Source organism: Ostrea edulis, chromosome 1 (genome assembly GCF_947568905.1).
Source record: "Ostrea edulis chromosome 1, xbOstEdul1.1, whole genome shotgun sequence".
Classification (NCBI taxonomy): Eukaryota; Metazoa; Mollusca; class Bivalvia; order Ostreida; family Ostreidae; genus Ostrea; species Ostrea edulis.
Window position 1 is genome coordinate 46,253,384 of NC_079164.1, and position 26,905 is coordinate 46,280,288.

Sequence of the window (26,905 nt, forward strand, 5' to 3'; positions counted from 1 at the left end):
ATGATTTTTGAGTGGGATGTTTCTTTACCCTAGAGAGTTTTCGAAAGAAAACATGATGTAGATTTAAACAAATTGCATGTAGTAACCACATACTTATCCTCTATGTGCCCTACTGGACGCGTGAGACCACTAGTAATTACCTGCATCATGGGAAATAGGTGGGCATATTTTATACGCATTGATGTTGTTAATATGCAGTTGCGTAAATTGCAGGACAAGCTTCTTCCGATCAATCTTCGACATTTATATATCCGGTGATTCGATAATGATAATCCCATCTTCCAGTATATAAAATTTATTGTCTTACGTCAAAATTTATGAATGTGCGATTAAAAACATTTTATTACACATGAAAAAACTCTTCGTTTTAGTTAATAATGTCGTTATGATAGAATGGTGTCAGAATAACAAGTTATTAAGAAAGCATTTGTTACATGCATCGAACAATACGAGTATCGTAACAAAAGTTTCGTTTTCTACATTTGGATAAAAGACAACAAAAACATCAATAACACCTGAGAACTTGTATCGGCCGTTTTAAGAAATATTTGAATAAGCAAAATAAAGAATTTAAAATTAGCTAGTTTATTTTATTGCATTACCAAAACAAAAAACAAAAAACAAAAACCAACCCAGAAACAGTAACATCAAGTGATAAACAGAGTTCATTACATACTTAGTAATACAACTTTTTGTTTATTAGATAATTAGTAAATGTAGGCTTTTTTGTTTATTACATAATTAGTAAATACAGTTTTTTTTTGTTTATTACATAGTTTGCAATACAGGCTTTTTTATTACATACTTTGTGATACAGGTTTTTTGTTTATTACATGCTTATTGATACAGGAATTTTGTTTATTACATGCTTAGTAATACAGACTTTTCAAGTTTCATCCAAGATGTACTTTTTTATGTTCAAGAACGAATTAATTTCTTAAATAATTTGAATAATAATCTTTGTTTTTGTTCAATCTATTTTTCGTATATACTACGTATGCAATTTTCCTAATGAAAACATCAACCAGAGACCCTCATCACAAGGGCTGGTTGTTGCATGTATTAGGTGTAACATGGAAAAAGTTATACATTATTCTGTATGTTTTGCAAGTTTTAAAATAATATATTTTTAAAAATACGTATATGTACATGTATTTTTATTTCATTTTAGAAAAACAAGGTTACCTTTATCATATTATAAAATGATATTCATATCAAGTAATTAATGGTTCCTCGTCATCACTATTCTTTTGTCTCCTTAACTTCCTCTTCCACCAGATAACAATATTTGTCACAATAACTATAGCAATCATAAGTAAACATAGAATGATTGCAGTTATGATATAAGCATTGAATGGTGCACAGTCGGTAGGCTTAATTTTACGAACAAAGGTAGCAAGTGATTTCCCTTCCCAGTCACGTGGTGTTGCGCAGCGATACCGACCATAATGCCAATCGTTCTGGATTTTCACGAACTCCTTTTCCTTAACCCATATCACAAATGGAATTAACTGGCAAGAGCAACTAAATGGGTTCCCTGTGAGATTGAGATCTGTCACGCTTGAGGGTAGGAATTTGGGGTCCAAGGATTCAATCTGATTCCACATTAGGTGTAAATGATCCAGCTTTTTGTTGGTGGTATTCGACATTATATCCAATCGGGAAATTTTATTAGAATTCAAGTCCAGTGTTGTGAGATTTTGCATTTCCCATAAGATGTCTGGAATTGCTGTTATTCCAACATAGCTGAGATCAAGTAATGTTATTGATTTTGAAAATGGGGCAAACAAGGATGAAAGTTGAAGAGAGTTCCATGTACTCAAATCCCAGCGTTTCATTCGCAGTTTCTGTAATCTACTGAGATGTTTGAAGGCTAAAACATTTTCACTGGACGGCGGAAACAAATATTTCATAGAATTAAGATTAAGGTTTTCGAGCTTATGGTTGTTTTGAAATGTTGGTAATTGGATTACGGTATTTCTAAGCCCATCAATCTGCAGATCTGTCAACTCTGGAAATCTAGAGAAACTGTAATTGTGTATTCCGTCTACAAGTTGACTGCCGCTCAAACTCAATTTTTTTAAGTGCTTTAAACAATCATGTCCGTCCAAGGCCGATAACCGTAATTGATTGTCTATCAATGCCAGGTGTTTTAGGTTTGGTATGACGCAGGTTTTATTAAAAAGAAATGTTGAATTTGGGTAAAAAGACGTTCTTGAAAGGTTCAAACTGTTTAACCAAGTATAAGGCTTTGAGATTCCAAGTGAAAAATTTAAATTTTTATTACTACTTAAATCCAGGGTACTAACTTTAAAACCGCTGATGTAGTCAAGAGCAAACTTTCCAATTTCATTATTTCGAAGCACTAAAACCTTTAACCGTCGTGGAAGGAGTTCACAGAGTTTCAAAACAATTCTACCAGTCAGTCCTACGCTTTGAAGACAAAGATGTGTCAGTTTTGTTGAATTAATATTTTCAAAACCATCTATTAAGTGTTCACCAAGCTTTGAGATGTTTTGCATTTGTAGCGTTCTTAGGCTCGAGAATTTTGAAAATAATCCTGCCTGTATTGAGTATATGATATCATCCTGAAGATTTATGCATTTAATTTTCTTCCATTTTTTGTGCTCGTGATCAAAGTTTTCTGTACTTAAATTCGATATATTTTGAAAAGATATTTTGGTACATGATTTGTAGACACTGCAAGTTCTTGCCGATAGTGCTGGTTGTGCTATGAAAGCAATCCCACCGAAGACTGTGATTACAGACATGACCTGCAATGATAAATTTATTACTTTCATGGGATTTAACGGTCGCCATAGTATCATACAACGTGGAACATAAATCAAAAGTTTTGTGGCTAGATGTACATCTATATACTTTTCCCAGTTGTTGGAAAATAGCCCATGTGCTACCTCTTTTCAAGAAAGAGTACCCTTCACGTTCATCAAATTACAGACCCATTTCTCTATTAAGGTGTGTGAATAAGATAATGGAAAGAATCATTTTTAAACATGTCTATAATTATTTTCATAGTAACAACCTGTTTTATAAGTACCAAGCTGGGTTTTTGCCTGGTCACTCTACAGTTTACCAACTTATTGAAACACATCACACTCACAGTAAAGTGAAGGATATTGGTGAAAGTAGATAATGTTGTATGGGTTTTCGTGATCTTTCTAAAGTTTTTGACAGGGTTTGACATAAGGGACTTCTTTTTAAATTACAAAAATATGGAATATGTGGAAATTTTTTGCAGTGGTTTTAAAGTTATTTGTGAAATAGATATCAGAAAGAGATGTATAAGGATTTGTTATCATCCAGTTTTAACTATCAATGCTGGGGTGCCTCAAGGATCTGTACTGGGACCGCTTTTGTTTTTAATCTATGTTAATGATGTAGCACAATCTGATTAAATTACAGATATCTGAAATAGCGCCATTTGAGAGATCTGTATTTTAATCAGATCGGATGTAGCACAAAATGTTATCATTTTGTACATTGTACACAGATGATAATTCAATTCAATATGCAGATAAGAATATATGTAATATTGAAAATGTTATGAATCACGATCTCAAAATTCTTGAAGAATGATCAAATAACTGGCTTTCAAAATTTAATCCTAATAAAAGTAAAGTTTTATTTTTCACCAAGGCAAAGCATAATGAAATTCCAAGACTTCTTTTTCAAAATTGTCAACTAGAAATCATTTCTTCCCACAAACATCTTGGTCTCACTTTTTCTAATGATTTAGAATGGTCTGTGAATATCAATTATATTGTACACAATGCATATAAAAACTAGGACTTCTAAAGAAACCCAAATTCACTTTATGTAGAAACAAATTATCTAAATTGTATATGACTTTTGTTAGACCTATACTAGAATATGCTTCAGTCGTATGGGATGGATGTTCTTCTGCAGAAAATTAAAAGTTAGAACAAGTACAGCTCCATGCAGCTAGACTTGTAATGGGACTGCCAATTCTTGCATCCAAAGAATCATTATATTTAGAAACGGGTTGGGAACCACTATGTAAAAGACTGGAAATCGCAAAATTAATGACAATGTATAAAATTCACTTCAATCTTATACCACAATATTTAGGCGATATCATTGCCAATTTTCGAAAGGATACATCGCGCTACAATACTCGTTACGAATATGACTATATGCCTCCTAGAATTAAGCAAGAAATATATAATTAATAATTTTTTCCAGATGCCATTTACAAATGGAACTTTTTAGCAAACGAAGCAAAGAAAACAACCTCAATTAGTCAGTTTCTAATAATATCAATATTTCAAAATTTGTGTCTTAACATTTTCTTCTTGGCAAAAGAATAGTAAATATAATTCATACTAAATTAAGACATAACTGTTTGCTTAACTATGATTTAAACCGAAAAAATATTGTAAATTCTAACTGTCATTGTGATATGAGAGAAGATGATTATCATTTTTCTTTATTTGTAAAAGGTTTTCAATAGTAAGAAATGTTATGTTTAAAGAACTTTTTCAAATACAAGAATTATCTATTATTGATACACTGATTTTAATTTGGGGTATGAAACTAACAGCAAACTTTTTAATGCTGTTTACAAATTCATACTTAATTCGCGCAGATTGTCATGATAGTAATTCACTTTATGCTATATGTACATGTATTTATTTTGTATATACATATGTTTTATGAGAATTTGTTATCAATTAATCTAAGATAAGAACCTCGTAAGTTGTAAGAACTTGTGATCATTTAATAACTTTTAAAGTGATGATTTAACAACGATGCTGATTGGATGAAATTGAAAAATGCGTTTGATTTCTGTGTCCCAAAAAAATCGTCCGGAGTTCATCTGCACTAAGCACGCGGAACTGCTTTTCTCTGGAATGCGTCTTCCCCATTAACGGCCGTTCTTATTTTGGCGCTATTTACAGAACGGGAATGTCCACACATGCATTGTAAACGAAATGTATTCGTTTAATGCTACCAAAGATAAACACAACCAAAGATATGATGTGAATGAAATACAAATTAATTTATAGAAACTAGTGATGACGTGGCAGAACAGTAAACTTGATGACGTAGGCCTAGGGCACAGACCAATCGGAACTCCTCGAATATCTCGCGCACTCGACATAGATCTCGGATGTAATACGATGGCATTCATGGGTGAATTTGATGCATTGCCAGTTGGCAATGCATCAAATTCACTCATGGATGCCATCGTATTACATTCGAGATTTATGTCGAGTGCGCGAGACATTCGAGGAGTTCCGATTGGGGCACAGACTGGTAGAAGTAGACAGATTACGGTATGTATTGTCTGCTTTACTAATTCGATAACATGGCGGAGCAAGCAGCGAGTTTTGATCTGGTAAATATTAATGAAAATGAACTGCGTTATATGGGCCTCAGTCAACGAGGGCAATTTAGATGAAGAGGTGTTGAGCTTTTTACTTGATATTGAAATGGAACCGAGTCGCATTCCACCGTTCCTACGATACAACCAGTGTTCAATGTCTCGAATGAATGCAGTATACATCCAGTCACCACTTGTTCTCTTCCTTTATATTTATTTCAGATTTTAACCATTGCACCTTTAATTTGGCGTATAATCCATTTAATTCTGCACTGTAACTCTACCTCACCCGGACACACAGCCAGTTTTGTTGTTTTCATTGTTACGTATAGGTATTCCTACGCGCCATTTCAGAAACGTCAATTCAAGCTTTTTGATGAGAGAAACTATTTATTTTTCTATTTTGAAAATATAATTAAATAATCCAAACCTGTTGTTTATTATATATGCAATAAAATGTGTTCAAACCAGATGTACATCATTAACTTAGAAAATGGGATGTCATCACAAAGTGGATGTTTAATTCTTCTGATTCTGGTTAAAAGCATTCCTGTTCCAAAATGAGCTGCTAATATCTTTAAATGAGTTGTCATCCTGATATTTGTATATTTACTTTGGTTTATCCATTATTATTTTATTTGAAGATATATTAAAAGAATAGATAAATAGCATTATTTAGCCTCGGACAACCTTTGGTCTTATCGTGAGGAAATTGTCATATTTTAAACTGTACACCATTCAGAACTGTACATGTATAAACTTGAGTCTTAATCTATTATTAATGTAATTTGATATTGTTTATATACCTTCTATTTTTAAAATTCATATCATGCGCTAGGGTAATATAGTTACAATTCATTATTATGCTTCTGATCTTGAAATTTCCCCTAATATGAAATTTCCCCTAATATGTCAGCAGTTAAAGTCCATTAAGAAATAAAGTTTTTATTTTCCATTTTCGTAATTGAAGTATATTGACATTTTACTTTCATTTCTGTCGGAATTCCCAGCCATTAAAATAGAGTACTATATGTATTGAGCGTCAACATCAACCACATATACAGGTACATTGTATATATCGTTTACCAATTTACAAATTTACCCATGATTCATCTAATAAACTTTCCTTAGTGAAAGATGGAAGAAAATCTTACAAAAATCATGTCATAAATAAACATTAAAATACATATTTGACGTGACCAAATGAAACTCCGCGCAAGCGCGGGAAATCATAATTAATATTGCATTTCTTTTAATGCGTGCTTGAATTGTTGTGCACATGAATTGAATGAACGATATCTTTAATTCAAATGAATTTAAGAACATTTTTTGAATAATTACGTGCATTAGTAATGTAATATTTATTGATATCATATGCAGTAAAACTTGATTATTAGGAAGTCACTTGGAGCTCCAAAATGAAAATAAGATAATGATTTTACGAATGGAATTGTAATCCGTCATGCCGAATAGTTGATCAAAGACAAAATGAACTGTCGTTCATAATTTCAAAATTTAAAACTCAGCATTACGAATGTGTTTATAATGGTAGTTTTTGTCCAGTGCGACAATTAAGGGCAAAATTGTGAATTCACGTCGTTTCTTCTCGTCAAATGCAATAATCGAAAACATAATGCACTATATTAATGCATGACAAACAGAAAGAAGAAATATTGTAAACAGTGGCCTGATTTCTTGAACCTTGTCAGGTAGTGTACAACCTAATTTCGATAGATTGTTTTAACTTTAAAGTTATAGGGCGCAAACTTCCCATAACCGTCCCAGACCATTCGATATCTGACATACCGGACAGTTTTCCATTTATTACTTACTTTCAAGATATCACAAAACATGATCAACCATAATACATATTTGAAATTTCGTGTTTATCCATGTGTTTGTACATATCAGTAACTGTTAATAAATTATTACAAAAAGTCGTAACAGTGACCTCTATAATCACGAAAAAAAAAAAATTACGATCATCGAAAATATCAGATGAATATCCTATAGATTTCAAAATATATCGATGTGTCAGATCGTTGCTTTCGGAAGTGGGGTTGGGTGTCCTTCATTGAATGACATATATATAAGTAATATACAATGTAATTATAAATCGTCATAAAATGATAAATATAGGCCTAGTCAAAATTATTATAAATATAGCTAACACTGAACACCTACACAATTTTATGCTGATCATGTAAACCAATCGCAACTTCTCGACTTGCCAGAAAGGCAAGAGAATGTCTGATTTTGCCTCATTCTGGGCGCTTCGTTCTGGAAATTTAAAAGTGTTGCACGTCTCATGTTAATTTTCCTAAAGGTGTTGCATGAAAAATTAAGTTATTCAAAAATATGATAAAACCAACTGGAACGTACATGTATGTCTTGATTCAATATTTTTTAAAAATAAGTTTAAAAGACGTGTTTTGATAAAATTAGCCAAAATATTTCGAGTTTAAATCAAGCAATAAGTGATTTATATGATTTTTAGAGTTAAAATGGAGGGGTATCCCCGAATTTCAGGAAAACTGCCCCCGTGAAACAAAATAAATTTAGCATGAACATGTTCTTCGAGTTTTCCTCTAAAAATCTGTCGCTTTGAAATTTTGTTTCACGAGGGCATTTTTGTTGTAAATTTTAAAAATTCGAAACGATTTCACTGGTATTACTTTCAACTTCACCTGTACGTTAATTTTCCTTAGTAATGTATGGTCTACTGCGTGGTTAATTGGGTATGGTCGTCGACTCTTATATGTAAAGATGTTTTCTATTTTTAAAACGACCGGGTTTGACTCCCTCACGAACACATTTTTTTTTTTATATTACGTTTTCCATCTAGATTTTTTTTTTCTTAATTGAAACACGCTTGTAGTTTTTTGTTGTTTTTTTTTTAATGTTTCATGTCAAATCTCTGTTTATTACCATCCGCCGAGTTTGAAATTAGCTTCCAACCTGGACACTGCTTAGTTTGTAAATAGGACTCTCAACAAACACGCCGAATACAGCATGCAATGCCTGTTGTTGTTTTTTAATCATAATAGTCAGGGCTGCTCACGAAAACTTGTATGTCTTTCTGAATGAAAGTTGTTGACAAAGGCATGGTGCCTTTTACGAAAATCCGTTGTGAACTATGCAAAGCTTTGAAAGAAAAACTTTAAGGCCAAACAAGGTAAATAACCGTTAAACCGTTTGAGTTTATACATTGTATGTATTCCAGTAGCAAAGTGCTATGTTGAATCAATTTTTACAGGTGCATGTACTTCGAATAATGTTGAACTTTATTAATGCGTATTAATCTTACCATATTTTGTTTTGTGGTCAGAGTCATGAACAGTTGCCAATTGTTGGTTGTAGAAAATAATACATGCGAGTATAAGAGCTTCTGGACTGTAATAGTATAGAATATTAAATATTTGATACACTCTTGATATATAAACTTGATATTTGGAAAACTTCATCAATGCGCGTAGCGCATTGATGAAAAAGTTTTCCATCCAATGTTTCGTTTGATACATGCATCAAACAAAGAATTATAAGTTTTATTTCTTATCATTTAATTATGTTTTTAAGATAGATTCTCCCATTAAAAAGCTTGAATTAACATTTCTGAAATGGCGCGTAGGAATACATATAGGCAAGAATGAAAACGAAAACAAAACGGAATGGCTGTGCGTTCAGGTCAGGAACAGTTACTGTGCAGATTTAAATGGATTATACGCCAAATTAAAGGTGCAATGGTTAAAAGCTGAATTAAATATAAAGGAAGATAACAAGTGGTGACTGGATTTATGCTGCATCGTGTTGAAGGAGACGTTGAACACTGGTTGTGTCGTTGGAACGGTGGAATGCAATTCGGCTCCATTTCAATATCGAGGAAAACGTTCAAAACGCACTCGTTGACTGAGCCCATATAACGCAGTTCAATTTCATTGATATTTACCAGATCAGAAATCGCCACTTGCTCCGTCATGTTATCGATCTCGTAAAGCAGACGATTCATACCAGGAACTCGTGTAATCTGTCTACTTCTACCAGTAAGTGGTCTACGTCATCAGATTGACTATTCTGCCACGTCATCGCCTATGTATGTTGTTTCTTTAAATTAATTTGTATTTTATTCATATCTTTAGTTGTGCTAATTTTTGATAGCAATGAAAAACAAAAATCAAACAAACGCATTTCGTTATATATAATGCTTGTGTGGAAAATCCCGTTCTATAAATAGCGCTAAAATTACAACGGGGAAGACGCATTCCAGAGAAAAGTAGTCCCGCGTGCTTAGTGCAGATGAACTCCGAACGAAATTTTGACAGAGAAATCAAACGAATTTTTCAACCAATCAGCATCGTTTATAAGTCATCACTTTAAAAGTTACATGCCTATCTTATTTACTCAACAATTAGCAAAACTTGTTTCTTCGGTAAGATCAAAACCAAGCATCGATAAACAACGAATTTACTTCATATCGTATTATCTTCAGTTGTCATTGCAAAAAGAAAAAGAAAACTGGCTTAGATCCGCCAGAGCGTATCCGCCACTGTACTCTCATTTTTACTATTTCAGGGTAGTTTATCGAAAATTATGAAAGTAGGTTTTTAATTAATTTTACGATATCTATTAATCAAGTAATATTCTATTATAGCTTACGGACTTCTCACATATGGAACCATATTAAAGGTACAGGCAGTAGCTCTGGAGCAGCATCTTGGAGTTTATTTAATTCATAAGTATAGATATTGAAGCGAAATCAACCTCTTCGATGAGTAAGAAAACTAAAGATTACAGCACTCACATACTCACCCACACTCGAATAGTCCCGTTACTATACCCCTTCTCGCAATTCATTGCGAGGAGATCATTAAACAATGGACTCAAATGCAGTGTGTGTTTTGTTATACAAATTCACCACAATCCATTATTAAGAGATCTTTCCTGTGCTGCAAAAACATGTAACAGCTTAAAATGTGGACTTCCTTGTAATTAAACAGGAAGTATAAGGAATGAATAATATTATTTTTGGATTACTTCCCTGTCATGCTGAGCACTTATCACATTAATCGATTTAAAATCATCAATTTTCCCTCTGAATCACTTGTGCACACCTTTTAACCATGCAGTTTTAATGACATATAATATATTTAATATTTACAGCTTGTACAAAAATGTACAGAATGTCACTATTCGCCATTGGTGTGCTATTTTACTTGTTTTTGTCACAGTCACGATAAAAGTTTCTGTCTTTCACAAGAACCATCATATTGCGATGTCCTTCTTTGGCATCTTCTTTTTAAGTGTTTAGATACAGCTGTCGCAACAACTGTAACAATCATTAAACAGCAAAGGACGAGGGCCGTGATGACGTAATCATTGAATGGCTGACAGTCTGTTTTCTTGGGTCTGAATTCAGACAGCGATTTGCTTTTCCAGTATAACGGTTCTGCACAGTGATAATGAGTTTGCCAGTCCTGAATAATTTTTGTGATTTTTTTCTCAAGCGCCCAGTTTTTGTATGGCATTAGGTCACAGGTACACCGAAATGGATTCCCTGATAGGTTGAAGTCGAGTACGTTTCGCGGTATTACCCTTGGATCCACGGATTCAATCAAATTGAAAGGCAGCCAGAACTTCTTTAGTTTATCATTCGTTTCTTCGGATATGCCATCCCATGACGAAATACTATTATTGCCCAATATCAAGGTTTTTAATTCTTTCATTTTCCTGACTATACAAGGAATATTCGTTAGACCAGTAGATGTCAAGTCCAAATTTTCTATCGTCTTTACAATGGGTCTGAAAAGATTATCTAATTGACTTGAATTCCACAAATTCAGCTTCCACCTTTGCATATGCAGGCGTTCTAGTTTCCTCAAGTTCATAAAAGAATTCACATTCTCTAATGTTGGTTGAAAAGTATACTTCACATCATTAAGATTCAGTTGGACAAGCTTTGTTGTCTTCTTGAATGTAGGTAAGTGATTGAGATTGGATATTTTGTTCAAATACAGGGATTTTAAGGTTGAAAAAAACGAAAAGCTTCCTCTCTCTATGGGATTGACGAAATCACAGCTACTTAATTGTAAAACTGCAATTCTATCAAAACAGTTATTTTGTTTGTCAACTGCCGACAGATTTACTTTTATCCCTTTTATTTCCAAGTTCGTCAAATTCGGAAATGCGCAGGTATCATGGACGTTAAACACAGAGTTCCACTCAAACCCAGAGTAAGATAGTAGTAGTTGTTTCAAAGAGGGCGAAGTTCTACTTATCAGCAGAGTAAGGTTTCTGTTGTAAGAAAGATCTAGTATTTCAATGTTGGCATTTGGAATGTAATCCATCGATAAGGAAGTAATGCTATTGTTTCTAAGACTGAATATCTTCAGGTTTATGGGCAGGTGCGGATATAGACCTTCCACAAGCGAGGCGGTCAGTCCAACATTTTCCAAACACAGATGAGTTAATTTGGTTTTATTAGAATTCACAAGGCTTTTTTTAATTGTTTCACCTTCCAAAGGAAGGTTTTTGAGATACAAATTTGAAAGATTGAGGAATTTTGAGAAAAGTTCCTCTTGGATAAAATGTATTTTACCACCATTTACATATATGCACTTGAGATTCTTCCTAGCCGATGAGCCACGAAAGTCCTCTTCTGTTAAATTTTGTGTTTTCGTTTTGGTAATCTTCAAACAATTCGCATTTGGTTCACAGGGCAATTTTGCGGATGTAGTCGCAGCATTGACAATTCCAAGGATTAAAAATGATATGGCAATGCTATACGGAGTTGGTACCTATAGTGAAAGAATAAATACTTGTATCAAAACGTTTTGGAATATTACATTATTTCTTGAGATGACCATTTCCGGTGTTACCCTCAGCTGCTGTATGTGCACGATTAAATATTGTCCAACATTGCTCAGCCCATCAGATATTCGAGTGTTTTACATAAAGGTATATTAAATTATATACTCTAAATCTTATATTATCTACTTGTATGTACAACAGGTTTATCATAACACTGTCAGTTATAATTGTAGACGTTTGGGGAACACACCTCCCCGAGCACGCATGCCGTCTTTGAGTATTGTCTATTACCAAGAACCATACAGTTCATAGGTTTATAAAGTATGACATAATAAAGAATACTATGGGAATAGTAACACTGTAACATTAATACAATTTTCTATCGATGAAAGCAGCAATTCTTTTAGAAAATACGTGACTCAGTATTGATCAATTCATGCATTTCGTAATAAAAATATCATAGGGTAACACATGATTGGAATGGCCATTTTGAGAAAAGTGGTAACAAGCCTTTTTAGCGTATACAGTAACAACTGGTATAACAATTTTTTTAAATATCGAAATACTTTCATTTATCAATTTACAAAATTGAAAATATTGGAGAATTACGGAGATGCGCAGAATAAGTTTGACTATGAAATGAACTGAGCCATCACACTACAAGATGAGTTTATTCCAGTTTTGTGCCCAGACTGTATAACAGCAAAGACGGCTTATATGGACTACATCGCTCACCTGAGTCGCATTGGCCCATATCTAAAGATTTTCTTTATATATTAGTATGGAAAAATTTGATCCCCTATTGTGGCCCCATCCTACCCCCGGGGACTATGATTTGAAGAAACTTGAATTTGCACAATGTTAAGAAACTTTCATGTAAATATCAGCTCTTCTGGCCTAGTGGTTCTTGAGAAAATTTTCAAAGATTTTTTCTATTTATTCTCATGTAAAACTTTGATCCCATATAGTGCCCCAACCTACCCCCGGGGGCCATGATTTGAACAAACTTGAATCTGCACTATGTCAGGAAGCTTTCATGTAAATCTCGGCTCTTCTGGCCCAGTGGTTCTTGAGAAGAAGATTTTTAAAGAGTTTCTCTATTCATTCCCATGTAAAACTTGGATCCCCTATTGTGGCCCCATCCTACCCCCGGGGACTATGATTTGAAGAAACTTGAATTTGCACAATGTTAAGAAACTTTCATGTAAATATCAGCTCTTCTGGCCCAGTGGTTCTTGAGAAGAAGATTTTTAAAGAGTTTCTCTATTCATTCCCATGTAAAACTTGGATCCCCTATTGTGGCCCCAACCTACCCCCAGGGCCATGATTTGAAGAAACTTGAATTTGCACAATGTTAAGAAACTTTCATGTAAATCTCAGCTCTTCTGGCCCAGTGGTTCTTGAGAAAATTTTCAAAGATTTTCTCTATTTATTCTCATGTAAAACTTTGATCCCTTATTGTGGCCCCAACTTACCCCCGAGGGCTATGATTTGAACGAACTTAAATCTGCACTATGTCAGAAAGCTTTCATGTAAACCTCAGCTCTTCTGGCCCAGTGGTTCTTGAGAAGATTTTTAAAGATTTATTCCCACGTAAAACTTGGATCCCCTATTGTGGCCCCAACCTACCCCTGGGGGCCATGATTTGAATAAACTTGAATCTGCACTATATAAGGAAGCTTTTCATGTAAATCCCAGCTCTTCTGACCTAATGGTTCTTGAGAAGAAGATTTTTAAAGATTTTCCCTATATATATATATATATATATATCTATGTAAAACTTTGATCCCCTATTGTGGCCCCAACCTACTCCCGGGGCCATAATTTGAACAAATTTGAATCTGCATTATGTCAGGAAGCTGTCATGTAAATTTCAGCTCCTCTGGCCCAGTGGTTCTTGAGAAGAAGATTTTTAAATGACCCCACCCTATTTTTGTGATTATCTTCCCTTTGAAAGGGGCACACCATTCATTTGAACAACCTTTACCCAAGGATGCTTTGTGCCAAGTTTGGTTGAAATTGACCCGGTGGTTCTGGAGAAGAAGATGAAAATGTGAACAGTTTACAACGACGACACCGACGACGACAGACAACGGACAAATTTTTATCAGAAAAGATCACTTGAGCCTTTGGCTCAGGTAAGCTAAAAACGATTACAACTTTAACTACAAACTACATGTAGATGCAACTTATGGGGAAATAAGTACATGTATATATGATATGCAAATCAGGTGCATAAAAAAGAAAAAAGTAAATGGACAATATCAGTGTTATACCAAAATATGAATAATAAAGTAGTATGAATTTAGCAGTTTTATAGCATCATCTTTTTTTCCTGATATTCACTCAATTTGACAATTACTGATTTGCCTTCATTAATAGTCAACCCAATAAATAAATAAAAACTTGTTGAGCTTGTATATAACAAAACATACATGTATTTCCCTCCTCAATATGGAATGGACAATCAGTAAAGAAATGTAATTCATATTCTATACAATTTAAGTTGCATAATTCACATATTCTTCTCTTGTTTGTTTCTTTCTAGAGGAATTTTCTTATCAGTATTGTTCTTTACAAATTACTATCTTCCTCTTTCAATTCTTAGGTCATGTGCACTTAGATTTCTGAACAGGCATGTCAAAGTATCATGTATCAAAATACCGTGTATCCACATAATCCGCCGTCAATTAATTGACTGTGTTAAATTAGTCTAATAAGTAGACGACACTTCCGACATATAACAGAAGAAAAAATCTGGACTTACCATCATTCCTAAATTGTGTGAAGTGTAATCAACAAATACTTCCCTAAACATTTCTAAAACCTCAAATCGAGGAAGTCACACCAAATATATCCGATTTCCACTTTAAAAAGCTGGTATCGTTATCAAGCATTCGTGGAATCGTGATAACTCAAAACTAGACTCTATACTAGTGTATATATGTATATATATATTACTTAACTGCATAAATCTTCTGACTCTTACCATCGCTTTTATATTGTGTCATGTACAAGGGAGAGTCAGAGCGGAGGCGAGGCAATATTGAATCAAAGTACGGATAGTACTGAAAGGTGATGGCGTGTGTTGCGAAAAGCTTAACTCGGGTGAACTTAAAACAGAACAGAGATAGTAATTACATAAATGTGGAATCATTAATGGTAATTCATTTTGTAAGTTCTAAAATTGTTCAATAATTCTTAATATGTTTATAAGATATATTTTCTTTTCTAAAGTAAAGTTTCAATCATAGAAACCCTAAACCTACTTAAAAGTAAATAATCTAAAAGATAATGGAATGTTTATGATCTCAAAATATTTTTACTCAGTCAAAGCATATTGTATTTCGGTCATGTTTGTTCCTGACTTTCTGTATATTTATATCCTATCTAATGAATTAAGTATTATGGAAAAGCGTTTTACAGATATAAATAAAATTCCCTGATGAGGCAGCAAAATCGTTTAATCTATCTATTCAGCAAAGGACAACTAAAGTTTTCTCCGATTTTCTTTTACCCACGAGATCCACCTGACAATCAGCTGGCGATTGCTGCTTGAGAAGTCATGGCCTTATGAGGGAAAATATTTAAAACAAACTGAATAGTGTGATCTGAAATTGCAACGATTTTTCTTTAACAAAGACGGCTAAAATTTCACAGACTTGACGAATTGTATCATGAATTTTCTATATATGGAACTTTCTATTCAGACTTGCACCCTATTTTTGAACAAACTAATTTGTAGTTAATATTAATTTTTTTTTTTCATGCTTTATTTTTAAACATTTACATTACATCTACATAGATGATATCACACACAAAATCACACACATGCATACAATATCTTCCATACAAAAACTTTCTACATGAACTAGTATTTGACAGCTAGGCATAATTTAAAGGTATTGAAAATATACATATCAACAAAATGATACTAAAAGTAATGATAACAAATATAACCTATAAAGCTTTGGTTTTTCATCACTTGGATAATATTAATCTTTATTAAAACTTTGCACAGAATTTAGAAAATGGGTAGAAGTAATTGGGGTCTAATTGTAAAAGAAAATCTATGAATGACAGGTTGCGGTACTGTTGTGGTTGGGGCCCTAGCTCCCAATAAGGGAATTCTGGATTCGATTTTCGCCGAGTCAAACACAAGAAGTTGAAAATATATAGTGACTGGTCCTTGGCCAAGCGCCGGGCATTAAAGGGGAAAATCACAGGTCTTTCGGATATGACTTTAAAAACGGAGGACCCTTGTCATGGTAGGCGTTGGCACGAAAAATATCCCTCACTGCTGCGGCTGTAAGCGTCTCGCATAGGTCAAAATGTCGGGCAATTCATCTAAAGATAATGACGTCTCTACATGAGTGAAAAATTCTCATCTGGGACGTAAAACAACATACTAACAAAATTATAATAAATATCATGTGACTATATTGTGCAGCAAAACACGACAGCGGGTGTGACCGGTCGACAACGAATGCTTACTCCTCCTAGGCACCTGATCCCACCCCTGATATGTCCAGGGGTCCGTGTTTGCCCAACTCTTAATTTTGTATTCCGTATAAGAGTTATGAGATTGATTCGTTATCTTCACTTTTACTTACAGACTCGAGCTCGGTCTATCATGCATCGCATCATATGATACTTCATACTGTGACCAATCAACAGGGGATACTTACTCCTCCTAGGCACCTGATCCCACCTCTGGTGTGTCCAGGAGTCCGCGTTTGTTCTACTTTTAATTTTGTTTTCTTTATAGAAATTATGAGATTGATTACTGTTCGTTATTTTCACTTTACAGTGTGATCATAAAAACAGTATGCTTTCACTGACCTATAACAAAACGTTTGTTATGAAAGGGTAAGAATAACTCAAGTGAAAATAGCTGAGTCAATATCATAAATAGTAAGTGTATAAGATAATTGGGTTTCATTGCGAAAGTTGCAAATGAACAATACATTACATGAACAATACAATACATATATTTTTACTATGATTACGGGAACATTTTAGGAATAAAAACTTAGCAAGAAATGATGGACAAAATATGTACCTAAACCAACTGTATATCTCACACATTCTCTTCATTTCGTGTGTAAATTATTCCATAATGTTCTGAGAATTAAGTGTCAACAAATTAAATGCGAAATGAAAAGAAAATCAAAATCTATAATTCATTTCTCGAGATCAGCCTAAAACGGATTCAGTTTGGAATTAGACCTTCATTTTATACCGGATCTTAAGATTGTGTTTTTTCGTTCTTTCTTTGTAACACACCACTACATTGGTCACAAACACTATTAACACCATAAAACAGCACAAAACCATGGCTGTGATGACGTACTTGTTAAATGGCTGACAGTCGGTGGGCTTCGGATTAAATTTCACAAGACTTAAATTTCTCATGTTCCATGGTAGAGCACAGAAATAATGCGTCCCCCATTCCTTTATTAGTGTAGCGGTGTACAGATGGTTTTCCTTCACCCAAATCAAGAATGGAACGAGATCACATGTACACAGAAATGGATTCCCAGAAAGGTCCAGTTTGGTAACATTTTGTGGAAGATAACGAACATCCACAAATTCTATTTCATTATTTTGGAGTAGAATTGTCCTCAGATGCGTATGCTGTGAGCCAGATATGATGCTATGCCAAACCCCTATTGAGTTATTAGATAAGATCAGAGTCTCCAACTTCGACATAGTTGAAATAACTGTTGGCATAAAGCTAAGGTTGTTGTTACTGGCATCCAAATATTTCAAGTTTTGCAGTGGGCTTAACAGGTCGCTCATGCTACTATCGCTCCAGTTCCCGGGGTTTAATGACTGAATTTCTAAGTGTTCCAGAGAGCTCAAATTTCCAAATATGTGCAAGTTTTGACTACTTGGATAGAAATTGAACTGAAGATTGTTCATCTCCAATCCTTTCAATGACATGTTCATGACTGGCAGTTGGTATATATTGAAGGTTTCGCTTAAGCTTAACCATTTAAGATTCTTTAGGTATCTGAAACTGTTTCTGTACAGACCATCTTCAAATATGCTATGTTTTATGATTAGATGTGTTAAATTTTGAAAACAATTGTCTGGAACATCGATTGTTGAAACATTTACGAAAGTGCGCTCCAAATTAAAGTAAGCAAGACTGGGTAAAACACAATCACCACTTTCATTTTTAAACAACGTTTTCAAGAAAAATCCTGTAAATGCGACTGATAAATTCGTGAGTGGTAAAGACTTGTTTACATCGTGTACTTCAATGTGCCTGAAATGAATACTCTGACTAAGGTCAAGAGAGGTCAAATTTGTCAGTTGCTGGATCCATTGCATGGGAAATGTTGTTAATTTGTTTTCTCTCAAAGACAGAGTATGTAGTGAAGGCGGAAAGAGCGCAAGTGTATGAATTTCAAGTAGTATTTCATCATTCATAGTTATGTTGTCCAGTTTTAGAATTTCGAGCTTTTTGTTTATTCGATACAACGCGTCCTTTATTCCAGGGCCGATGTTTTGATTTTGGCTCATATTAAGGGAGATCATTTTTGTAAAATTTGAGAAGAAACCCTCTTCAATTTTATGGATACTAGTGTTAACGAATATGACTGTCTCCAAGCCTTTTACACAGTGTTCATCGAAATCTTGGAATTTTAATTCTCCGATAATATGATTGATAATCTCGCATTTGTTATCAGCTGGCCTTTCCTTGTCATGCTCCGAATTAGGCTTGTAACATACACATTTGCTGGGCTGATTTTCTCCATTCAGCGAAAGAATTAAAGTAATATAAACTATGGCAATTATCCTATATATGAACAAATCCTACAAAGAGAACAATGAGAGTTAATTAGTTTTCAAACGCTAAAAATTTGTTTCCTTCTTTTTACAATTTTAACCTAGCTGGTACATGTTACCCTTAAGATAACTCCATCCTCGTGTGATGTCATATGTTTTTGCAAAATCTTTATTTCAGTAAAATTTGCGCATGATAAAAGTATATCTTTTGGAGGGATTTTATTCACTGGGTATGATAAAATATTTGGTAAACTATTTGATATTGAAAAGATTTACATTTTCAATAAGTGATCAATGATTTCTTATTCCGTGAGGACCCGGGTTAGAACAGGTCTCAGTACCCCTTGCTTGTCGTAAGAGGCGACTTCATGGGGTGGTCCTTCGGATGAGACGACAAAAACTGAGGCCCCGTGTAACAGCAGGTGTGGCACGATAAAGACCCCTCCTTGCTCAAAGGCCGTAACTCTGCGTAGAGATTGCTTTGATACCATAACTATATTTATGGTATCACAGAGTTTGCACGTCGTTCGAATAAGACCTTTAATCAAAGTACTGAAAGTACTGAAAGATGGGGTCAAATTATTCAATGCATAACTTTCAGAAATGGTGCAGTTATGCTAATATGACAATTCATATGAAAACTCTCCAGACAAATACTTTAATCAAACATAGGTCTTGAATTGCAGATTTGCCTACAACTTCCTATTCGTGTTTTTGATAATTATAAGAAAAATGTTCAAAATCGAAATTTTCTTAAAGTCTGTTCATTTTTATGGTTTTGAGGCCAAAACGAATATCTAAAGAAACGCTTGGATTGTGACCTCCTAGTCTTGTGGCCAGTTTTGTTTAATCAATATGATCCAGAACTCGATATTCTTGGTTATCATTTCGCCGAGATAGTTCCTTCTTTATTATACCTCAATATTTTTTGGTTTGTATCTTATAGTGAGGGTCACCATTTTAACTTGTGCACTTAGCTCATCAGCTATTCATAGCTAAAGCAGGTGCTAAACACTTGTGAAAAAGCATGAATGCTATAATAGAGTAAATGAAAAGAAATATAGATAAAGGCATGGAAAAAGTTTAATATGTTAACAGAACAGGAAGATAACATATGATAGGTTAACATATGACAGTATATATTTAATAGCTTATTTTTTATGGACCAACATAATGAAACCAAATGTTAAAGATAAAATTGATAATGACGTACTTTGGAATTGCACAATACAACCTGTCAATAACACATGGAAGGTTAGAATTAAGTGGATATGTAAACATTCCAATTCTTTCTTTAGCAAAGAACATTTTCTAAACTACTAAAACTGTAAACAAGAACATGTAAATTGTAAACATTGTAACAAAATAAATTGCAATGCTGGGTTTTCATCGCTATTTTCAGTATCACAGAAAAGGTTATAATGAGATGGACATGTAAACACTCCAAACTTGTATCAAACAAGATGTGTTTGTGAAACACAAACTTCCTCCGATAATGGCCAATTCCGAAGATGGTCAAGGTCACAAAGACAAATATCTTGGTACCAGTAGAAAGATCTTGTCACAAGAAATGCTCAAGTGCAATATGAAAGCTCTAATATTTACCATTTAGAAATTATGACCAATGTCAATCTTTTTAAAAGTAGATAGGTCAAATGTCAAAGTCAAAAGGTTTAGTACAAACAGAAAGGTCTTGTGACAAGGAATACTCATGGGAAATATCATAGCTCTATCACTTACTGCTAAAAAGTTATTAGCAAGGTTAAAATTTTCCAAAAGTAGGTCAAACTCCAAGGTCAAGGTCACTGGGTCAAAAATGTTGGTACCAACAAAAAGGTCTTGTCACAAGAACTTACTCATATGAAATATCAAAGGTCATGTGTCTTACTGTTCAAAAGTTATTGGCAAGGTTAAAGTTTTTAAAAAGTAAGTCAAACTCCAAGGTCAAGGTCACAGGGTCAAAAATGTTGGTACCCACGGAAAAGTCTTGTCACAAGGAATACTTATGTGAAATAGCAAGGCTCTATCACTTACTGTTCAAAAGTTATAAGCAAGGTTAAAAATTTCAAAAAGTAGGTCAAACTCCAAGGTGGAAGTCACAGAGTCAAAAATGTTGGTACCGTACCCACAAAAAGATCTTGTCACAAGAAATACTCAAATGAAATATCAAAGCTTTAGCTCTTACTGTTCTAAAGTTATTGACAAGGTTAAAGTTTTTAAAAAGTAGGTCAAACTCCAAGGTGGAGGTCACTGGGTAAAACATGTTGGTACCCAAAAAGGGTCTTGTCATAAGGAATACTCGTGTGAAATATCAATGCTCTATTACTTACTGTTCAAAAGTTATTAGCAAGGTTAAAGTTTCAGACAGAAGTACAGAATGACAGACAGGACAAAACAATATGTCCCCTGATCTTCGATCTCAGGGGCATAAAAATAGTTTCTAAACTACTATAACTGTAAATATGTACATGTAAATTGTAAAAATTTCAACAAATTATTTATGTAATTTCAAATTTTTTGACACACATTAGGACTAGAAGTTTCCTATGCAATGAAAGATATATACATGTGATAGTCAATCATAAATATACAAGTCCACAAGCCAGACATCTCTTTTTAAATAATATGATATAAAGAGCTGTAAATTATATAATTTCAAAATATCATGCATCAAAGATGCGTATGGTCGAGTTGCAGTTTGGAAAATTATGCACGCTTGCATTCACGAAGTAAAAACATGCACGTATTTTATATAGTTTATAAGTATGACGCTTTGAATGGCCGCAATACATGTAGGTGGTAATGACCTTGATTTTTGGCCTTTGGATTTCAAAAGTAACATGAATCTTGAATGTCATCAGGATTTGAAGTCTGATAAACATGCACCAGCAAGTACATGCATAAAAGTTAGAGGCAAGCTCAAATCTACAGTATATAATGAAAAAGAGACTTTGACCCTTTGACCTCAAAATGAATAAGAAAAACGTCCAAAAGAACTCGCCTGTACAGTTGACGAGAGGTAATATTGCTGGCTTGCATTAAAACTATTTCTTTGCCTGCATAGAATAAATAACACAACAAACTCCGGAACATTCGCATATTCTCGGTTTCTTCTGTAAAAAAGGCCGGATGTAAACAAAGTAAGAATATTTGCTCATGAAAACAAGAATCGTTTCTGTTTGAAAGACAATTCAAATTCATCTAATAAATCAATGAAAAATAAAAAGATTGGTTTTTTTTTTCCCTTCAAAATATTGATCGTATGTTTCTCAAATCGGTGTACAAATGATCAGGGCAATTTATGTACTCTTTTCCTCGGCACGGCTTCCGTTTTGAGGTCTCGACTGACAGTAAACTAATAGACGGGGTCACGTGACCCCCGTCTAAAAATGAACATATGTACATATGCAATCGCAACTTCTCGAGTCTTTCCAGCAAGCTCCAAGTGTTTCCGAGTGTGCGACGGAAAGGCCCGAGAATGTACGATTGTGCTACGGAAGAAAGAGTCCTCACTGCTACCAGCCCTTCAACTAAAGCTGGTGATGTCGCTACATGAGGGATTTTTTCCCCCGAATGTTATGTGAATCAACATACAAATAAAACAAGCAAATATTACAAATAACAGATGTTTTTGTTATAAATTATAATTGCTGGTTTAATTATTCCCAGTAACAATCGGTTTTGTTACCAAATGAGAAACGGTTTTACTGAAAATAAGCAGGAAATAACAATTGGTTTTATTCGTTTGAAAGAAATGAGTGAAAAATTATTTTCTTGAAGTTAATGAACGCACAGACGTCAGAGGCGAAACAAAATGTCCATGAGCCGTAACGGTGAATATCTTATATCAATATAAGAGCTGCGTAGTTTTCTGAAATTCTGAAAATCGGTGTTAGGCTATATGGTTAGACTTACCCTCATAAGACTGGCTATGTGGTGAGACTTACCCCCGGAAGACTGGATATATGATGAGACTTACCCCGTGGAAGACTGGCCATATAGTGAGACTTACCCCCGGAAGACGGGCTATATAGTGAGACTTACCCTCGGAAGACTGGCTATATAGTGAGACTTACCCTCGGAAGACTGGCTATATAGTGAGACTTACCCTCGGAAGACTGTCTATGAAGGTGAGCCGTCTCACTATATCGCCAGTATTTCCCTTAAGAGTGAGGAGTGAGGCTTCCCCTTAATTTTAATATACAAAATAGTATTCAATTCGACATTTGGTAAATTGACGACGTTTTATGTCTTAAAACAATAATGATTTTCATTCATATGTCAATTCGATATATCCCAGTGAACTCGTTATAAAAGACACTACAGAGTCCTCCACTTCTAATCTATACTTAGATATTTTATTGAAAGTGGATATTAACGGCAAACTAACAACTCAACTTTATGACAAACGGGATGATTTTAGCTTCTCCATCGTCAACTTCCCATATTTATGTAGCAATATTCCAGTATCACCTGCATACGGTGTTTATATCTCTCAACAGATTCGATACGCCAGAGCTTATTCTGCGTATGGTCATTTTTTAAATCGAGGCAGGCTACTGACAAACAAGATGATGGTGCAGTGGTTTCAACAGTATCGTTTAAAGTCAGCATTTCGCAAATCATATCGTCGTTTTAATGATCTAGTTTGCCAATACATCCTAATGTTTTATTGGGCCAATTCAGGGGCGGATCCAGGAATTGCGGTTACGGGGGGGGGGCGCCACTTTATGAGGCAGGGGGTCTGGGGGCGAAGCCCTGGTGGGGGCCTAGGGGGCGAAGTCCTGGATTTTACAGATTTTATAGGGCTTGAAACATATCTCTTATTTAGTCTTTTGTCCTATTAATGACGCAAATTTTTAAGAGTTTTTGGACAAAATTAAGTTCTCCCAATAAAGTAATTCAAGAAATCAATAAATTTTGTCATTTATATTTATTTCTCCGGGAGTGGAAGAAATTATTGCTTCTTACATTTTTTTGTACATTTTTCTAAACAAGATACCACGATTTACGTTAAGTTTGAAAATTTTATGGGGGGGGGGGTGCCGGCTGCGCTCCCCCTTAAATCCACCACTGCAATTTGCGTCTGACATGTTTCATACCGATTGATAGGCCGTTCTTGGCACACTGATTTTGACTAGAGATAACTGTTTACCTGATCAAGAAATATAGGGATCACGGCGGGTGTAACCAGCCCATATGATTACTAGTTAATTAAAGGAATCTGATTTTCTACCATGGTGTGCAATCAGGAGTAGATGCAAGGTGGGGGACGAAAGGGGCGTGGAGCAATCCTCAGAGGTGTTGTGTTTGTCTGAAGAGTCCGCCGTTATGTCTGCAGTGTGTCCATGGCTAAGTCGGGGTGGGGACATGGAATGAAGCTCCTGGTGTTATAGGATAGACACCCACTCAGTAGGTTCCCCTCCGGAAAATCGACTTTATGCCTGGCCATTTAGTATTACTTTAGGATAATGGAGGATCAAGAGGAGTATTCACGACCGATGTTGAAAATTCTCAAGTTATTCTGTATTCATCAATTGATTAATTGCTATCACCGTATAATTTAGATTAAACTAGATGTTTAGTGTAAACTCCTCCAACCAACCCCACCCCCACCGCCCTGAGTGTTAGGTTAGATTAGTTTAAACCGTATTCATTTGAAAGAAAAGCATGATAAGTACATACCATTAGAATTGTTGAGATTGGAAATCAAGCGCATATACTTATATCAATTCCTCTCTCATTATTATATGTTATTATATGATCACGTTTTCATAAGAAAAGAAAGTGAGCAAAAACAAAAATAGAAGAACAGAAAAGAATAGGTTTGTCTGAAATAACAATTACGTTGGATCACAAGTTAAGGCATGGTATATGAGAATGCATGAATCACCCGAAATTGAAACGATACGAATATTTACATGTGTATGTAGAAAAACAGCGGATTGACATTATGAATGATATAATCAAAAATAAAAAGTGTTAGGTTGCACTATAACTTTACATGCATGGATAAGATAACATAAGAACTGTTAAACTCTCTCGCTTGTACTTCATTTATAAAACGTTTTTTTAAATTAAATTGTTGAAAGTGCTCAATTTATCACAAGTTCTTATAGATATCTCCAACACGCTTTAGTTCAAGTAAAGCATGCTTTAATTCAATTATTCATTAAGAATTTTTAATACTAATTGATTAGATACTGATTGAAGTTAGGTAGAACTGATGATAAAAGCCTGTTATGAGGGTATGATTTCACGAAACGATAGCTGGATTATGAGCATTAGGAAGAGTTACCATAACTAGGATTGTATATGGGATAATATTGGACCAAAGTATTCTTAATTCTATATACAGTATTACACAACAAAAGATATTTGACATGTACATACGCAAAATATCTTTTCTATGGAATCACGTTCTTCTAAAAGGCAGCTTTTTCAATATGCGGTTTGCAATCACACCATGGCCAAACTTCATTTCAGTACAACCATTCCTACGCAGGATACAATCGTGCTTTTAACGCAGAGTACAACCAACCCTTACAGTGTACGATAATTTACTGTGGAGAGTGTAGATGTCCGTGAGGAGGGGGTTAGAAAGATCGCTATTGATAATTTAGGGGGAAGTCTCACTATATAGCCAGACTTCCCCTTGGGGTGAGTCTCACCATATAGCCAGTCTTCCGAGAGGGGTTGGGGTGTCTCACTATGGGGGAAGTCCCACCGTATAACATCGGAATGGCTTTTATCATCAGTGACCTTAAAGAGGTATGTCATCAAAAGATGCTTCAAATTATTCTAATGCAAAATATCATTGCTTCCGGGCCATTACGCAATAACTTCCCTTTAGCAATTTTTGTGCCGAATTCTAGAATATCTCTATCACAAACGCATGGCCTTGACAGAAACGTATACAGTCCTCGAGTCTGAGACAAAATGCCATATTTTCAATATAGGGCCATGACAACATCAATGAGTAGATAGTAATAACGGTGAGAAATCCCAATTCAAAAATTTCAAAATCAATTTCTCTTGGGTCAGGGATTCTATAGACCCAGGGGCCTTGAATTTCACAATTTTGGTAGAAAATTTAACAAAATTAACATACCATATCCTGGTATCCAGTGATCCAAAGTATAAACCGAAATACACTAACAATTTTATTCAGGAAGTTTTTTTTCTAACGTAAACTCTGAAAACCTTCCGGGTCATTACCTTGTGAAATTTGTAAATATGTCCTATACATCTGTTCCTGCCTATACCAATAGGACTTGAAAAAGTATATACATTATTTAGCACTGACCCTGGTTACTCAGGTAATGCTGGACATCTTAGTAAATATTTAGCAATGGGAAGAGTGTATACATATGTGTACGAGAATGAAGATCAGAATTTGTATACAATAAGCATTATAATGTCATTATTAGTTTAATCATATATGCAAGGAAAATGTATGCTGTTCTCCGGGACCCACTTGGTAGTATTGGTCGTCTGCGTAAATAGAGAAGTCTCGGAAAGTCAATGTTTCGCTGATGCAGAGTATTGAATGCCGACGTACAGCGCATATTCCTGACTCGAAAAGAATTCCTATACACCTCATACGAAATAATCTTTTTTTTTACCCCCAAAACCCACCCTGAAGTCCATCTCAGGATGAAAAAGCAACATTAATCTCCAAAATCTAATCAAAAATCACATTTCTTTTTTTAGTTTGCTGGGAATTACGTGAGCGGATCAAAGAATCTATAATTTCAATTAGACTGGTGGTTTCTAATCGATATATCATTTTGCAATAATTTTAAATGATATAATGATATGATAATGTATTTGCTCGTTTAATCATTTGTTTGATAAATATATATAATTTGTGTAGAGAAATTCAAAATGCACTATAATTAAAGTACGTATTTCTGCAGAATAATATCTCCATCCGGC

General features: G+C 34.5%; 3 protein-coding genes and 1 long non-coding RNA gene across 5 annotated transcripts; 1 reads left to right on the plus strand and 3 right to left on the minus strand.

The window, feature by feature from the left end:
- Positions 1-569: 569 nt before the first annotated feature.
- Positions 570-10,377, minus strand: LOC125653495 (CD180 antigen-like). The gene is made up of 2 exons (XM_048883002.2): positions 10,172-10,377; positions 570-2,774 (listed from the first exon to the last, which is right to left on the minus strand). The coding sequence occupies exons 1-2, from the start codon at positions 10,214-10,216 to the stop codon at positions 1,215-1,217; spliced, it is 1,605 nt and encodes a 534-aa protein (XP_048738959.2). The 5' UTR covers positions 10,217-10,377; the 3' UTR covers positions 570-1,214.
- A 97-nt stretch (positions 10,378-10,474) lies between these two features.
- On the minus strand, positions 10,475-15,196 carry LOC125653492 (toll-like receptor 10). Of its 2 annotated transcripts, none has more exons than XM_048882986.2 (2): positions 15,136-15,196; positions 10,475-12,156 (listed from the first exon to the last, which is right to left on the minus strand). In XM_048882986.2, exons 1-2 carry the CDS (start codon positions 15,178-15,180, stop codon positions 10,591-10,593), a joined length of 1,611 nt encoding a protein of 536 aa, XP_048738943.2. In that variant the 5' UTR covers positions 15,181-15,196; the 3' UTR covers positions 10,475-10,590. The 2 variants fall into 2 exon arrangements, with proteins under 2 accessions (XP_048738943.2, XP_048738932.2); XM_048882975.2 differs by lacking the exon at positions 15,136-15,196 and adding an exon at positions 14,937-15,083.
- An 8-nt stretch (positions 15,197-15,204) lies between these two features.
- Positions 15,205-16,960, plus strand: LOC125653635 (uncharacterized). The gene is made up of 2 exons (XR_007361995.1): positions 15,205-15,343; positions 16,785-16,960. It is a non-coding gene; the product is annotated as an uncharacterized LOC125653635 (long non-coding RNA).
- A 107-nt stretch (positions 16,961-17,067) lies between these two features.
- LOC125654781 (toll-like receptor 3) lies at positions 17,068-26,142 on the minus strand. The gene is made up of 2 exons (XM_048884840.2): positions 26,079-26,142; positions 17,068-18,994 (listed from the first exon to the last, which is right to left on the minus strand). Exons 1-2 carry the CDS (start codon positions 26,079-26,081, stop codon positions 17,393-17,395), a joined length of 1,605 nt encoding a protein of 534 aa, XP_048740797.1. The 5' UTR covers positions 26,082-26,142; the 3' UTR covers positions 17,068-17,392.
- Positions 26,143-26,905: the final 763 nt, after the last annotated feature.

Excerpts from the sequence above, each read along its gene's own strand:
- LOC125653495 (XM_048883002.2), bottom strand. The coding sequence starts at position 10,216 with ATGAATTGCGAGAAGGGGTATAGTAACGGGACTATTCGAGTGTGG. Across the intron at positions 2,775-10,171 it reads ACGGGACTATTCGAGTGTGG|GTCATGTCTGTAATCACAGT; the intron begins GTGAGTATGTGA and ends TTATCATTGCAG.
- LOC125653492 (XM_048882975.2), bottom strand. The coding sequence starts at position 14,987 with ATGTTTAGGGAAGTATTTGTTGATTACACTTCACACAATTTAGGAATG. Across the intron at positions 12,157-14,936 it reads CACACAATTTAGGAATGATG|GTACCAACTCCGTATAGCAT; the intron begins GTAAGTCCAGAT and ends CTTTCACTATAG.